Here is an 18,093-nt window from a genome sequence, read left to right on the forward strand (position 1 = left end):
TTTGGCTGCAGCTATGCGACTTTGTATTTCAGTCGAGCACCTTCCATCAGATGTGATCCAGTATCCCAGATATTTGAATTTTATCAACTTGTTTAACTGGTACATTGTGACATCGTAGCTTGCATGTTGGAGATTGGGTGTTTTTGGAGACTTTCGTGCTTACCGTTTTTGAAATATTTAAAGCAAGTCTTTTACTTTCACTTGTTTCCACCACAGGATCCAACACGTGTTGGAAGGTCTCTTTGGATTCTGCTATTAATACAGTATCATCTGCATACCTAAGATAGTTAATGTTGTGTCCACCGAAACGTATACCTTTGGTGTACTCAATTTCTCTCAGTATGTTTTCGCTATAGAGGTTGAATAAATCTGGTAACAAAACACACTCTTGGCAGACTCCTCTTCTTATTAATGTTTCCTCACTGTACCCTCCATCTATTCTAACTGTCGCCTTTTGTCAACCGTATAATAGAACAGACCATCTTTTTTTTTTTTTTTTCTTTACAAAGGAGTCACCACTTATCAAGGCCTGGAGATCACTCGAGGATAAGGGTTAATGGGTATACATTAGTCAATGGGATTATAGCGTAGTAATCATAGGTAGTGGAAATTTTGTAAATTGGATTATTTAGGGGGACAGTTCCTCAAGAACTTGTTTACGTTGGACTTGAAGACAATCAAATTGTAGTCAAATGGAAAGCAGGCAAACAGAAGACAGTTCTGTTAATGTAGACATTGGTTACCTCCCTTGCTTCAGTTACATGGTTACCTCCCTTGCTTGTGGTGATATAAATAGGAGTCGGCCATCTTGATTTAGTCAGTTCGTTCGTACAGTTTAGACAGACTACAAGTGTCTCAACAAATGGTAGCAGAGATATCCCTCTGTGTGCGACAAAACGAAAAAAAAAAAAAAAAAAAAAAAAAAAAAAAATTTTTTTTTTTTTGTACAGCTTGTCTGTAGCACTAGACAGATCGGATATCGGATATGGCAACTTCGAACAAACAACCTCCATTGTTGGAGGGGGAGGATGTTTACGAGAACTGGAAACAAGACGTTGAAATGTGGTCGTTGTTCACGGATCTTTCTGAGGAAAAAAAAGGGCCAGCAGTGTTTTTGACGCTACCACCGAATATTAGGGAATGTGTCCGTGAATTGCCAACAAGTGACATCGGCGGACGAGATGGCTTGAAGATCTTAATAAAGAAACTGGATGACATATATTTAAAGGATGAACACACGCGCGCTTACATGACTTTTAAGGAATTTTACACTTATAAAAGATCGTCAGGTACCAGTATAAATGACTTTCTTGTTCGTTATGAGTTTTTGTACCAAAGATTAAAAAAATTCTACATTATTCTACCGGAAGGAGTGCAAGCTTTTCTTGTTTTGAACGCGGTTAACATATCGGAAGAGAACGAAAAATTAGCGCGGACAACGTGTTCTGTTTTGACGTATCAAAACATGAAGGAATCGATAAAGAAAGTATTTGGTGACATTTATCGTGATGAAAATGTACCGGCAGTGAAATCAGAGCCCGAAATCGTCAACTATAATTATTCTAAACCGGGTAACAACAAAAGGCGTTTTCGTCGAGGACAATCTAATCCATGTGACCGAAGTGGAAACGTGTTGTTGTGTTACAAATGTCAGTCTCCGAACCATCTAATTAGAGAGTGTCCTAGAAATACGCCCAGGTTTACGGAAGCGACAGAACAAATACACATTACGTTGTTCATTCAAGAAAATATTTATTTGAACAGTACAAATGAAAAAATCTCAAATCTTGTAAAGGAAACATTTGGAATGGCAGTCTTGGATTCTGCTTGTACTCGCACACTGGCTGGCGAAGTGTGGCTTGATGTTTATTTAGATACTTTAAATGAAAGTGACCTGCAACTAGTGAAGTATACGAACTCAGACCGGAGTTTTTGTTTTGGTGATGGAGTGGCTGTCACAGCAATTAAAGTTGCTAAATTTCCGGTTACACTCGGAGGTATAAGAGTTTATATCGAAGCAGATATTGTGAAAAACGACTTGCCTCTTCTATTAAGTCACAAATCAATGAAGACAGCAGGAATAGTGCTAGATTTCCGGAAAGATATGTGCTGGATTTTTGATAAATGTATTGAACTAAAGACCACAACTTCAGGGCACTATTGTCTCCCCTTAAGAAATAAGTTGTTGGATCATAGTGGTACTAAGAACATTGTATTACACGTTCAGAATTTTGGTCAGTGTTCTTTCACAGAAAAAAAAAAAAAAGCAGAAAAACTTCATCGACAGTTTGCTCATGCCTCGAAGGAAAAACTTGTTTCCTTGGTTAAAAAAAGTGGCAAATTCAATGACAAGGAATTTATAAAGGCGATTGAGGAGGTTTGTGAAAACTGTCAAATTTGCCTTAGATTTAAAAAAACTCCACTGCGACCGGTTGTGGGATTACCTCTTGGCAATAGATTTAATCACACAGTTTGCATGGATTTGAAAGAGTTCATCCACAATGAGGTGTGGATACTACATCTCATTGATGCCGCTACCAGGTATTCAGCGGCAACATTGATCAAAACAAAGAAGAAGGAGGAGATCATCAAAAACATCTTTATGATGTGGATTACCTATTTCGGATCTCCTGTTCGTTTTCTGAGTGATAATGGGGGTGAATTCAACAACGAACACTATAGACAGATGAATGAAAAACTCAACATAGAGACCTGTACTACTGCCGCAGAAAGTCCATTCAGCAACGGTACTGTAGAACGTCATAATTTGATAGTTGCTGAGGCAATGAAAAAAACAATTGACGATGAGAAGTGTGAACCTGAAATTGCCTTGGCATGGGCTATTTGTGCAAAAAATGCCCTCCTCAATTACTCTGGACACAGTCCAAATGAACTTGTATTCGGTTTCAATGTAAATACACCCTCAATTCTGACTGACCAGTTACCTGCTATGGAGTCCTCTACTACAAGTGACATGGTGAGAAAAAATTTAAATGCTCTCCATAGTGCAAGGAGAAACTTTTTGGAAGCTGAGTCCAGTGAGAGAATTAGGAGAGCTCTCAGGTCTAATGTCAGAACTTATGCTGATGAAGATTATGCTACCGGAGACCAAATCTATTATCGGAGGCAGGGTTTTAAAGGATGGCGTGGTCCAGCAAAAGTGTTAGGCAGAGAAGGCCAGTTTGTCTTAATCAGACATGGCGGAGCATTTTATAGGATGCATCCGTGCCAATTGATGAAAGTGAATAAAAACAACGAAAAAAGAACAAAAAAAGCTGAAATGCTGGGAAACACTACAGAAGGGAAGAATGAATACCTTTCAGTTGAGGAGGAGGAGTTGCAGAATCAAGTGGTAGAAAGTGAAGATATAGACAGAGAAGAAGTTGTTGATAGTTCTACCAGTTTAAGAGATAAGACTGAAAAACCTGGCCGAAATAAGACCATAACTTATAAAATAAATGGAAGTGGGGAGTGGAAGAAAGGAAAGGTTATGTCAGTACAGCCTAAATCAACTGGCAAATATAGTCATTGGATCAATATAGAACCTGAGGATGAAAACGAGGATCAAGTTTGTATCAACTGGAATCATATTGATCATTGGAGAGAAGTGCCCCAATATACTGAACAGGAAAATGTAGTCCTGCTCACCGCTGAACAAGAGCAGTCGAAAGCTGTAATGGATGCCAAGCATAAAGAAATAAAAAACATGAACACCTATGAAGTATTTGAATGTGTGCCATACACAGGTCAAAAAACAATATCCACAAGATGGGTGATTACTGAAAAATTCAAGGATAATCAGAAAACAATGAAAGCTCGCCTTGTAGCACGAGGCTATGAAGAAAATAGTAATCTGAAAACGGACTCCCCAACATGTAGCCGTGAAGCTATGCGAATGGTCATGCTAACCGCATCAATAAAGAATTGGATGCTGCAGACCATAGATTTTACCTCAGCCTTTTTGCAAGGTGGTATTTTAGAGAGAGATGTGTACCTGAGGCCACCATCTGATGTTTGTCCTAAATCTCAAGTGTGGAAATTAAAAAGATGCATCTATGGATTGAATGATGCTCCACGGGCATGGTACAAGAGAGTTACTCAGGCTTTGATTGAATTAAAAGGAGTAGCAAGTGCTTATGATAATGCATTGTTTTTGTGGCATGATATTAAAGGAAATTTGACTGGAATTCTTGCTATGCACGTGGATGATTTTGTTTTCTGTGGAAACACAGAGTTTGAAAGGGATGTGATTGCAACATTGAAAGAAAAATTTAAGGTGGGATCTCATGAAAGTGGAACATTCAAATATGTTGGACTGAATGTTAATCAACAGGAAAATGGGATCACTGTAGAACAAGATCTATATGTATCTTCCATATCTCCAATAGAAATAAGCAAAGGGAGGATACTGAGGAAAAATGATGAACTGAATGAAGAAGAAAAGCATGAGTTGAAGAGACTTGCAGGTCAGATGATGTGGGTTTCAACTCAAACACGCCCTGATATAGCTTTTGATGTGTGTAAAATGAGCAACACTGGAAAGCATCCCAAAGTAAAAGCCTTATTTGAGGCGAATAAAGCCTTATCAAAATTGAAATCCAAGAAGGGTTCTATAACATTTCCAAAATTGGGAAAGCCCTCAGATTTACACATTTTGTGTTATACTGATGCCTCTTATGCCAGTCTGGAAGATGGATCTTCACAGGGTGGTTTTGTTGTCTTTATTGGAGGAAGTACTGACAAAATGGCCCCCATGTGTTGGGCGTCAAAGAAATTGGACAGAGTGACAAAAAGCCCATTGGCCTCAGAGACTCTTGCTCTGAATGAGGGAGCTGATGCTGGTGTTTTGACTGCGGTTATGATACAAGAGGTATTTCAGTTATCTAAATTGCCAGACGTTCTCTGCAAGACAGATAATGCATCACTTGTGGAGACATTGAATTCCAACAATCTGGTAAGCGATCGACGATTGAGAATAGATGTAGCAAGGCTGAAGGAAATGAAGAGTAGAGGAGAGATACAGATAGAATGGATCAGGGGTTGTGATCAGGTGTCTGATTGTTTGACCAAGGCAGGAGCTTCGTCTGAGCTTCTAAGGGACTTGTTAAATCAGAAATAAATTATTCACTTGAGGACAGCAGCAATGTTAATGTAGACATTGGTTACCTCCCTTGCTTCAGTTACATGGTTACCTCCCTTGCTTGTGGTGATATAAATAGGAGTCGGCCATCTTGATTTAGTCAGTTCGTTCGTACAGTTTAGACAGACTACAAGTGTCTCAACAAGTTCCACAAGTGTGCAATTCTAAGAAAGAAGGTTTTTTCATGGAATCTACGTTTAGGTTTAGGCACAGATAAAGAGTGTGGGGAATTATTGATAGTGGTTTTGGCTAGACAAGTGTTTTCCGTGAAAGTTTGATGAGGGAGAACCATAGATTGAAGCTCAGATGAGCACTTGCCATGAAAATAACAATACATATGTTCAGAGTATTCTGAATTTGGTGTTTATTTCAATGTTTCTGTTGGTCATGATTGATGACAATCTCTTGAAGGTGACTTTGGCTGTGGCTAGGCGACTCTGTAGAATGTAAATTGTTGAATGGAAATAGCCTTATGAAACGGATATTAAAATTTAGAAAATTCTAAATTTTAATATTCAAAAAAAAAAAAGAAATGTGTCATCCTATTTCTTAAACATTGTCACGTAAGCTGCATGCTTGCATCAGAAAAGATTTAGAAACTGTCCATTTTAACAACCCCCTGCCTGCTACCCAGAGAGATTTTAATATCTTCGAGAGGAAAGTAAAAAAATCTTTAATATAAATCATACCTGTGTTTTTAAATGTTTTTTTTATTTTTTATTTTTCTTCCTTTGAAGATTGTAATGCCGGGTATGGGGCAGCCAAACCAGCTGCCAACATTGCCCCGCTTTTTTTTATTGAAACCAACTGAGAGCTCTTTTTAGTATCCTCGCTGTTCCCTTAAGTGCAATTGTCTGAATCTCTTTTGCACTTGGTTCACCAGGAATATTAGTTAGGTAGGACTTCAGTCTGCCTAAAACTTTTGACAGAGGTGACATATATATCGTTTTTAAGCTTGACTCTTTGGACGACAAATATCGAAAAATTGGCCCAAAACATTAATTCCTTCACCCTTAACTGAGCACTTTTCTACAAGGAGGGGTTGCCTTTTTCATTAATATTTTCCAAAGTCATCTTCTCTTTTTGATTGACTAACCTTAATTTAAACCTTTGCCACTTCTGGTTTTGCGATGGATGAAACGGCAAAGATGTCACATTTTTTTAATCACATTCTTTTCCTTTTTCGCGGTACGTGTTCGAGCCTGACTGCCTACTACCACTTTTTTTTTTTTGCTCAACACCAGGCACCTAGGCTAGTAAATAGATAAATAGAACAAAACTCTGGCGCTTAACAAAATCACATTTGGTCTTGCAAGAAATCAAATGATTGGTTTTCCTGTGCAATAGCTTTTGATTGCCGTGGGGAATGGAAGACAATTACTTCAATGACAAAAACAAAAACACCGAACAATGAATATAAATATCTTTAGATTTAGTTTTAAGAGTGGCTGAGTTTTACGACTGTTGAGGGCTGTTTGCAATGGTTGACGACAGTTGTGAGTTGGACTCAATCAAGGATAGTTAGCAGCTTGGAATCAAAAACTATTGCATAGGAAAACCAACCGGGACTGTTAAACCAGTAAATTTAAGGTGAATGAGTAGACACGTACCTGTTAAGAAAATATACAGGCCCCTCTCGTTTTAGGAAAATATCAAAATAATCCTTCGGCATTTTGATTCCTGAAAAATATTAAAATAAATAGATTTCCTTTTTTGTAAATTGCACAATTTTACTATTACTATAGAATATATATATATATATATATATATATATATATATATATATTTAAAGGAGATCAGAATAATAGTCTAAAGAGCAGAGTGTATTTCAATGTAACAGTGAAATTACTAGTTTAATTAAAATACAGGAAAGAAAAAGTGCTCGTTGCAATTTAGATATATAATAAGCTCGATAGGTAAATATCCTAGAGCTAATTTAATATTTAGTAATGTGATTGATAATTTAAAAATCAAATTATAATTAAATTAAAAATCCGTTTCATAAGAAGGAACAACAACAAAATCAATTATTTGTACGATCGTTTCGGAAAACAGTGTTTTTATTGTGGTAGACATCAAGTTACGGACAATAATTATTACATATAGTTTTTTAACAAACAATGTTTCCTCATCAGCAAATCTTGTGAAGGGTTTTTATTAAATTTAAAAGACACCATAAATAAACCTAGCATTAAAAGTAAGGCAGATGTATCTTTTAATTTTTCGCCTTTTGAAATCAGGAACTATGGTTAAAGTACTCATATAGATGCTTGCTATAGCTTTTTAGCTTATTTCATAATTATTATGATTATTGTCCGTAACTTGATGTCTACCACAATAAAAACACTGTTTTCCGAAACGATCGTACAAATAATTGATTTTGTTGTTGTTCCTTCTTCTGAAACGGATTTTTAATTTAATTATAATTTGATTTTTAAATTATCAATCACATTACTAAATATTATATATATATATATATATATATATATATATATATATATATATATATATATATATAAAATAGGTTTAATACTACAATTGTCTGCAAGGAACCGTGGTGCAATGGATAAAGTACTTGTTAAAATCGGTTGATGGTTTAGTCCTCATTGCAGGCGATACTCTCTGGTTTCATTTTACTTCAGTCAAAGTTCTCAGAACTCAAGGCTCCTCACTTCCTGAGGCTAACACTTGATGGTGCTTCTCCATAATTCTCCCACATGAAAAAGTAAAGAAAAATCTGTATGATGTACTTACTTGTGATGGAAAGAAAATATTATACATCAAAAATCACATGAACTGATCAAGTAATTTTTTCATTACATATCTTAGCACCTAAAATAAGTATTTATTTGCAACTAAAGCAAAATATCTATTTTTATGAAAAAAAAAAAAAAAAAAAAAAAAAAAAAAGAAAATTTGGCTAGTTAGAATTAAATATTGATTTATTATGATGCTATTGGGAATTGGAAAAAGTCAAATTCACTTAAAATGATTTTCTAGATAAAAATAAAACTATTTATGTGATGTTTGGTGTACAATCTGTTCTTTCTGTCATGGGTATATATATATATATATATATACAGATTTTTTCTTTATCTTTTTATATGGGAGAATTCTGGACAAGTGTCTAAAAAAAGCATTATCCAAAAAAAACAAACAAAAAAAACAAACGCAAAATATACATTTTTATTATTGTAAATAGAAAAACGCTTTTTTTCTATCGCGTCGAATGGTTCAGGGTTGCCTGACGAAATCTCATCAACTGAAACAGATGGTTGTTTGTAGCGACCATATGTAACTGTTTACTCTCAAAAAAAAAAAATAATAATAATATATATATATATATTAGAGTTTGAGGACTGGTTTATTCTGTGGAAAGTAACCATTTAAGGTCGCCTGCCAAGCACTTCTGGTTTTAACTGACCATTTGTTTGAAACATTAGCATGTCCAGTATCGTTTATATTAATAAAAATATATCTTCTTCTTCTTTTATTGAGCACTCTTAATAACCTTGTTAAATTCATTAGTTATCACTTTTGTATATATATATATATATATATATATATATATATATATATAATAAATTCCACAGCCAATCAACGTCGCAGCCCACGAGAGCCATGACAGTCAACGAACCGGAAGTCCAAGACTCAAGTTTCGCCCTCATCAGTTAGACAAATCCAAACTCGGGATTCAAAACCCGAATCAAGCACTGGGCCAACTGTGTTAATTAATAGAATTTCTTGTGTGGGACGTTTGCTCAGTTGGCAGAGCGTTTCCTCGAATGCAAAAGGCTCAGGTTTTGAATCCTGAGTTTGGATATGTCTAACTGCTGAGCCCAAATGAGGGCGAAACTTGAGTCCTGGACTTCCAGTTTGTTGACTGTCATGGCTCTTGTGGGCTGCGACGTTGTTTGGCTGTGGAATTTATTATATATAATCTCTCACATTCTGAAAATATATATATATATATATATATATATATATATATATATATGTATGTATATTCCAGCTTAAAACTATCCAAAAGTAAAAATTATTGAATTTCAACGAGGTTTTTTTCTTTTTTTACATAGGCGTCACCACTTATCAAGGCCGATAGGCCACTCAAGGATAAGGGTTAAAGAGTGTAGAGTAGTCAAAAGGACAATATAGTAATCGATAGTAATGGAAGTTCGGTAAATTTGTTAACTTAAGTTTTTTTGATAATGTTTAATGGAAAGGGAAGGATATTATTTTATTGAATTTAGATAAACAAAATTACCAATAATGTGACTTGTGGTAATTTTATTTATGCACTTGTCATTTAAAAAAAAAAAAAAATACAAATTTAAGCTAAATTGAATGTAACTGTTTAAATAACTTATACCTCATTTGATTTGCCTTTTATTCCTCCATAATTTTACCTGTAAATATTTGATTTGTAATCGAAGTGTCCTAGTGTTCACGTCAATTTAAAAAATTAACTTCAAATCAAGAAGGCAAAAAGAAACTTTGCACAATGGAAAATACATCACAAAGACATATGTTAATTTGGTACATATATACTCATCACAAAGACATATGTTAATTTGGTACATATATACTCGGTCATATTGATAGACCTCCCGACACACAACACAGGTCCTGGATATGACCTTTAACTATATCCGATGGTGAGGCCCCAGCTTCTGGGCTTTGGGGAGTGTGGAGCCACCCTTTAATTGCCATTGCTCCCAGGTCCACTCTGACCCAGAATGGTAGTACCTGTTAGGGTCCTAACTATGGGTTAAATAGAAACTGATTTGAAAAAAAAAAAAAAAGAAATATATTCGATTAAAAAATTTTCTTCAAAATCATCAGATTCGGTATTAAATAACCTGAAAAGGGTTGATATGCCGTAAAACAAAACAACCACCACAACACAGTTTGCCAAAAATACACCTAAAGAAGGTCGGAAGTTACATCAACAAAAACCGTGAAAATAACTCAGTAGTTTGAAAAATGCTAATAATATGAATATTAGTAAACATTTTAAAAAAATAAAATAATTTCTGTCATTCTTACCAGAAATTTGAGGGGCAAGACTGTATACCAATTTCATACACGAATGACGACATTCAGTTTGTGAATTGCCACATTGCCGAGTTAACCATCGCACAGCATAGTCCAAAGTTATCTGAGTCCAAAAACTGAAGCATAATAAAATATACCAAATTATTAAACATACAATGTTAGTTTGGAAAATGCTGAAACTCTTGTACTTACTTGCACTCGTGACAGGTGGGTTGGGCTAGCTACAAGAGCATTCAGAACATCATGAGTCAAGCCAGTCCATCTAAGTCTGTCCGCTGTCAGCATACTGAAGCATTCACGTTTCCATTGTCATAAACGAAAATGTGACGGCCAGTCAGAGCTTCTAAGTCAGCTTTGCCCATTGTGAGCCACATCTTCAGTTGACCACCACATCTTCTGGTAGCAGTGTTGATACTATTCTCTTATTAATAAGATCAGTTAGTAGACGATTAAGAGCGTATCCAAACCATTGGGGCCTCTTGATAAGTACTTCCTCAAATCTAACAAACTCACACAACACAGTTTGCCAAAAATACACCTAAAGAAGGTCGGAAGTTACATCAACAAAAACGTGAAAATAACTCAGTAGTTTGAAAAATGCTAATAATATGAATATTAGTAAACATTTTAAAAAAATAAAATAATTTCTGTCATTCTTACCAGAAATGTGGATTGTGGCATTTTGGACAAATCCTGAGAATGAGCTGAAGACACCACTAATCGAAGACTTTCAATTTTTGAATATCAGCCACTCACAGGGGCCAGAATTCGTGTCCATAGAGAAGAGTCATATGAACAAGGGCCTGGTGAATGCAGCATTTGGTCGTTAGCTTGATTTTTTTTTTTTCACGACCAAAGGCGATTATGGAGTTGACAGAAGAGTGGATCTATATATTTATGCTTTTTATTAAAATTTGTTTTGAAGTTTTTTTTTCTTTCTTTGTTAAACGTTTTTCGAATGTTTTTCTTTCTTTTGTTGATAATGGTTAGTAATGGAAAAAAACAAGCAATCTATGATAACCAAAAGAAAATACGGACATCAACTTTTAGAAATAAAAAGAATTATTGAATTAAACCTTTTAACCAGTCAAAAACAAGAAAAAATTGTTGACTTAAATATGGTTACATTTTTTGTACTAAATACTAATCCTTATTAATCCGTAGCTGTGCTGCAAGTAAACGTTAAATTCAGTAAAAAGTTATAGTCTGCTGACTTGGAGTGCTTTATGTCAAGTTTTTTTTATTCAATTTTCACCCCAAACAAGGTTCGGTATCACTTTGATGTAGGGGGCTACTATCAGGGACATAAGTTCCGGGGATACTATGTAGGGAGTTGAGCAGCAAGATGTCCGTTCACATTATACTTATCAGTACAGTTGGAAAAGCAGGAACCCGGAAGGAAGTTTCAAAGTTTAGCAGTTCTGGGGAAAAAACTATTGGAGTAGAAGGCCTTCTTATATCTAAGGATCCCTACTGTGTAGGGGTGGGATTTTGCTGCTTGTCTGGTTTGTTGAGGGTATTTATGTTGAGGTGGGTACAAGAGTTTGTAGTTCACCAGAGAATTCACCATCAAAAAACTTGTAGAACAAGCAGAGGGATGCAACATTTCATTGATGGGACAGAGGTTGAAGCTTAGATGATAGTTTAGGACCTATCAGGTTGGTGACTCTCTTTTGAACCCTGTCCAGGAGTGAGAGGCAAGCAGCAGATGCACCAGCCCAAATGTGACAACAATATTCCATACATGGGCGAATGGTGGCTTTGTAGAGGTACAGGATACTTTCAGTTTTAAATAGCTTTCTAGCACGGTAGAGAGAAGCCTACCTTCTTTGCAGCGGCCTTGGCAATGCTCTCAATGTAATTGTTCTAGATCATGTTCCCTATGAACGTTAAGCCAAGAGGTTTGAGAGAAGTACTTTCAGGGAGTTTATGCTTGAACATGGTTAAGTTTTTGCTTATTTTTGTACTAAATACTAATCCTTATTAATCTGTGTAGCAAACAAAGTAGTTTAAAAAAAAAAAAAGTGCTTCTATATTATACAAACGAAAAAAATCTTGAATTTCCAGTGAAACAAATGGTATCTACGTAACTGTCAGGTCTCCTATGATATTAGAATTACGTAGGTACCATTTGTTTCAATTGAAATTCAAAATTTTATTTTGCTACATCTATTATATAAAAGCGAAAATGTTTGTGTGTGTGTTTTTTTTGTATGATCCGCAAGGCTTTTTTCTGGGGCCGCTTGGAGGGGGGGGGGGAACTAATTCTTACAACTTTTTATACACTCAATAGATTATGGTTTACGAAAGGAGGTCGTGTCTATCTTTTATTTGAGTGGCTTTTACACGCTATTTTCGCGCTATTTTTTACTCTCCGCATCTTTGTTTGGCTTTTCAGTATAAAAGTGAAACTAAAAATCGAAAGTGAACTGTGTTCCCGGCTTTCGTGCCGGCACGTCCAGAAGCAATGAGCTTTGATCAATGCGGGGAGAAAACCCGTCATATTAAACAATTGCTATTCATTTGGGCACTCCCCTTTTTATGAGGAGCTGGTTTTCCCCAACATCTTGGGGAAACAAACAAATATGCAGAAAGCTTTAAGCTCTGAGTGATTTCATTTCTCTATGCCGTAATGTTTGACCTAGAAAAGCAGACGTTTTTTAATTTCAGCCATTCTCACAACTCTGCTCTCTTGTAAGATGTCACTCTTTAATTTGCACCTTTTGCTTCAAGGCTTTGGGTTTGAGCCGACCTGTCTACCAAACTTTTTATTCCCTACACACACCAACAAACACCCAGGCACATACGCTACTAGGAAAAACTGTCTTTTTGCGTCGAGATTCAAATGTCAGTTAGATTCCGGGAGAAGTTTTCTTATACTTTCTAGATCGTAATATCTCAGATTTGCAGACGGACGTTGTCTCTATCTTTTTTTGATTGAGTTTAAAAAAATTCCCACCGTCCTGTCATGTCGGCTATTTGTTTGTCTTTTTCGTATAAATAAAGTGAAACTAATCAAACGCTGGCACCAACTCCGGGCCTTCGCCCAGGTAGTATCTGTTCTATAATTGGACCTTGGCCAACGTAGGGGAAACCCTTCATACTGAGACAATTACTTTTTATTTGGATACTGCCAGAGTGCCCCCTTTTTTGGGGAGCTGGTTTTCCCCCATATTAAAAACGACCTTCATGGGAGGTTTAAAAGCAACGCCATTTCTGCAAGTCATCTTTATATTTCCAGTCGTGGCGTAGCGGTAAGACGTCTGGCTTTCTTTCACTTTCTCTGCCACCTTCATGTAGCAAGTTCAAGCCCGCCTGCCTACTACCACATTTTAAAATTTTATATACCTTTTGACCGCTTCATACTTCCAATCGTGTCATGGAGTAGAGGTAAGACATCAAATTTTCTTTCACTTTCTTTTCCGTCTTTGCGTCGGGGTTCGAGCCTGCCTGCCTACTTCAACTTTTTTTTTCTTTTTGCTCAACACATATCTACAAACACCCGGGCAACGCCGGGAAACCCCAATAGTTATAATATAAAAGTTCCTCTTTTTCTATGAGAATGCAGTTTGCCGATGACCGAACTAAAAAGGAGAAAGAAAAAAAAGTGGGTTTACTGAGGTTCTGTTCTTTGATTGCTTGTCTTCTTCAAAAGATCCGCCTTCTTTGAAATTATTCTCTCTAAATGGTCCAACGCTTTCGTATATTGGATGTGAACACCTGCGGAGAGAAAAATAATAGTAGCGTAGCTGAAAGATTAATGACACTGAGAATCAAAGAGACTTTTAAATTTTACAAAATGTTTTGTTTGTTTTTTTTTTTTATTATAATTAGAGTAATCTAAAAATTGCATTGAATATTCTTAAAATATGAAATTTAAATATTTTGATTGATTTATGAAATTTTTTATATAACTTTTATATTTTTATACAACCAGCTTTGCCCATGCGTAAAAATATGCTTAAATATGATATTTTAATTCGTCCAGATTTTGTATAGATTATTATTATTATAGAGTTGTGATTTAAGAAGTAAAAGAAAAATGTATTTAGGTGCCATCAGCTAGAATCGAAACCGAAACTGTAACATTCAAAGCTGGTGACGTTACCACTGTATCAACATGACCTGCATATGAATTGATTAAGAATTAAAAATAAACTAAGATGAATGTACAAAATGTTTAATGATTTTTTAAATTTTTACCCATTTTTGACCCCTAAAAATCAATTTTACCTGGCTAAAGACCCATAAAACAATGGCCCGTAAAAAATCCAATTATTTGAGGCCCCTAGCGCTGCTCTGCAACTTTTAGTTTCGGAGGAGATAGAGTTTGATAATATGGGGACAGACAGATATATAGCTGTTTATATATTAGATTATTTTTGTCAAATTACTCAACCTAATCAATAAATGACTTTTCAGGTTTCATAGTTTTTTTTGTTAAACCTTTGTGTTATGTAGAGGTCATATTTAGATGACGAATATTATATTACTAGCTGTACCCTGGCATGCGTTGCTGTGGCTTGATTTGGTGTAATGAAAGAATCCCCATCACCCCGGTTTTAGCAGCCCGAAATCTACCCCAAAAATATTTTGTTATATACGAACGTGAGACGGACGTTTCCAACCAAAAAAAAAAAGAAATAAACAAAAGAATGGGAAAAAATGGGTTTTTAGTTCCACCTTTAAGGAAAATACTAAAAAAAAAAAAAAAAAAAAAGAAAAAAGAAATGATGAGAATAGAGAGAAAGGCATCGAACAAAGCAAAATATAACGGAAATGATTTATGATATGTGGTAAAAATAATAAGAAAAAGAAAATGGAAAGACATTGAACGAAGAGCAAATAAACGGAATGGTAAATAAAAAAAAAATGGAAAGATTGGGAAAACGGAAACAGAGAAGATAGCAAACAACGCAAAATATAACGGAATTGTAGTTTTTATATTTTTTAGTTTAATGAAAGAAAATGTAAAGTGTTTTTTTTTTTTTTGTTTTTTTTTTAACAAATGTAAAAGTAAGCGTGTGCGTTCCACCTAAATTTTAATCCAGTTTTTATAAAAACCTAACCCGGTGTTCTTTCGTAATTGTCTCCTGTGAATGGCCAAGGACGGTCTAAATGGGTGGCGGTGGAAGGATGAATTTATTAGAGAGAGTAGAGTTTACTACTTCCATTGATCGTAACTGATTTTGGCAGTGAACTCTCACCAGATAAAATATAGGAAGCACCGATCAGCGAGGTAGTGGATAGGTAATATGCCTATAACACACCTCAGATATCGTGATGCAGTTTGTGCATAGTACATCTGCATAGAATCTTTAGACTTTAAATTCTATTAAGGTCAAACTCGGAGGGGAAAAAATGAGTTTATTTTATTTATATAGAATAGATAGATAGATAGAAGAAGATAGATAGATAGAAGAAGATAGTTGAGTATCCATATTGGAGAGAGAGTGACATATATCGATCACATTTAAAGAGAGACGGGACATGTAATACACAATGAGAGGGGGATAGAAGAGGGAGGAGGACATGTAATACACAATGAGAGGGGGATAGAAGAGGGAAGAGGACATGTAATACACAATGAGAGGGGGATAGAAGAGAGAGGAGGACATGTAATACACGATGAGAGGGGGATAGAAGAGAGAGGAGGACATGTAATACACGATGAGAGGGGGATATAGAAGAGAGATATTTATACAGTTTACAGTCTGTGGTTCTCATAACATATATTAGGAGAAGGATCAGTTATTAGTTCTTTTATCACAGGAGGGGGACAGTCATTATTTCTTGATAGAGAGGGAGACACATTTCTTAAGATGATGGAGTTTATACAACGTTCATTATCAGAAATGAGTGGAACAAAGTTCATATAAATGATTCACAACACATTTGTTTGTTGATAATGACACAAGATGCGGTTACAAAATGATGATGCTCCTTTATTTCTTCGACCGGTCAATTAAGACATCCAGAAATTCAAAGTCACTACATGATTTCACCTTCTAACCCTTCGCTTCCAAAGGAGGATTCCTTCTGACCAATGTCAGCTCTGTCTGTCCAACTCTCTTCCCGTTCTCTTCTCTTATTTCTATCTCAAACTAGCAACTATATTGAGAACTCATCTCTCAGCCATGCTTGATCGTTTCCATGGCCTGAAGATGCTTCACTTGTCTCATTCCCTCATGTTCGAGAATGTGCTCGGTTCACGCAGTCCTGAACTCACGCGCACTGTTCACACATATCTGCAACCCGAATTCTTCTAACCTATTTTTCGACTAACCTATGTTTAAATTTGCTATTGTTCGTTTTTCTAACTGACCTTGTTTCGATTCAATTTTCATAAACAGAATTGAATCATCAAATTCCTTTTCACAATAACATTTCTAAACAATAGAATTCCTTTTCAAACAAACATATCTGCTATTTCATATTAAAACTAACAATGGGAATTCCTTTCTGAATCTTAATTCCAAACCTAGCTTTCCAGGTTCGAATTCTCGGTCTATCCTATCCCATTTTTTACTTACTTACAAGAAAAGGGGACTTGTTCTTGTAACATTTGGCACTTTTTGCTACATTCTGGTTGTAATTAAATACTTAGAGATGTATGAAGCAAAACAAAATATGAACTAAATGAAACATGAAAAATTTTGTTTTGGGTTTTTGTATAAAAAAAAAAAAAAAATGAAAATAGATTAATAAATATTTGGACCGAAACGAATCCAACCGTTCAAAATTCCCTTATAGGTAGGTAAACTTTGAGGCATTATTGTGAAATGGCAGGCAAAATCGATTCGCAAGCAATAATTTCCCCACCAGCAAGCAAATTATTTATGACAATGCAAATGCCTGTCTGCCTATTTCTGGCTGGCTACCCTACTGGTGCTTTAAAAAAAAGGAGGGGGGGGGGTTATTTGGTTGACTTCTCCGTTAATGTTAACAAATTCCTAATGAACCGCCCCCTTAAGTAAACACTTCATCAAATCTCCTCACTAACGTAATGTACTTGCAATAACCCTTATCCCTGAGTGGCTTCCGGGCTTTGATAAGTGGTGATCTCTGTCCAAAAAGCACGGCTGACTATGCCCTTGACTTATATTTTTTTCCGTGACAGACAAATGAGTATTTTTTTGTTGATAATTTCCAAGATTTTTACCTAAAGACTTTTCATCTGTATGCGAGATTGCAAGGGAATTGACAAAATGAACGAGGATGTTAAAGATGAATCGATCCACGAGAGTGTCATATTCTCTGAAATAATAATAAAAAAAATTTCAAATAAATAAATAAAATAGGATGTTCTGGAAAGAAACTTTGTTCATGGAATTTTCATTCTGTTTTAGATATAGGAAGAAAAGGAAAATTCTTTATAGCGGTTGTAAGTAGACAAGTTTATGTTATGAATGTTTTACAACGGTTTTATGTAATAATGCAGTAAAATTAAACTCATTGCATCACGATAATTAAGCAGATACCATTGTTTTAATAAAAGTTAATTTTTTTTTTTTGGTTTTTGATTTTTGCTCTAATAATGAAGAAGTACCACCAAAAATTACAGCAAAGTTGTCTCACCTGAAAATAGTATAAAAGTTGTTGAATGCCAGAGCAGCTCCCAGACGTTTGAAAGGATTTGGATGGAGGGCATAACTGTACATGCGTTTCAATACGGATTTTATAATTGCTGGGTTTTTCTTCAATTCCTAATGAAAAAAAACAAACAAAAATAAAACAAAACAAAAAAAAATCCATCAAATATGTTGAAAATAGTAGCTTTTACTTTTGAAAAACAAATTTTAAATAATTCAATCAAATATGTTGAAAATAGTTGCAGATGAGATGCTTTCATTTAAAAAAATTTTTTTTTTAAATAATTCAATCAAATATGTTGAAAA

The 18,093-nt window shown here is 35.3% G+C and overlaps 1 protein-coding gene across 3 annotated transcripts in view; it reads right to left on the minus strand.

Annotated features, from left to right (window-relative positions):
- LOC145266607 (DNA-dependent protein kinase catalytic subunit-like) overlaps positions 1-18,093 on the minus strand; it is a 396,502-nt gene that overhangs the window by 283,149 nt on the left and 95,260 nt on the right. For all 3 annotated transcript variants that reach the window (XM_080122502.1, XM_080122501.1, XM_080122503.1), the window contains 5 exons: positions 17,774-17,901; positions 17,358-17,452; positions 13,813-13,915; positions 10,187-10,311; positions 6,751-6,820 (listed from right to left, as the gene is read on the minus strand). In XM_080122502.1, coding sequence (XP_079978628.1) covers positions 6,751-6,820; positions 10,187-10,311; positions 13,813-13,915; positions 17,358-17,452; positions 17,774-17,901 — 521 coding nt within the window. The remainder of the gene's footprint in view (positions 1-6,750; positions 6,821-10,186; positions 10,312-13,812; positions 13,916-17,357; positions 17,453-17,773; positions 17,902-18,093) is intronic.

The sequence above is a fragment of the Euprymna scolopes genome, chromosome 41 (assembly GCF_053919585.1).
Source record: "Euprymna scolopes isolate OS-2025 chromosome 41, ASM5391958v1, whole genome shotgun sequence".
Classification (NCBI taxonomy): Eukaryota; Metazoa; Mollusca; class Cephalopoda; order Sepiida; family Sepiolidae; genus Euprymna; species Euprymna scolopes.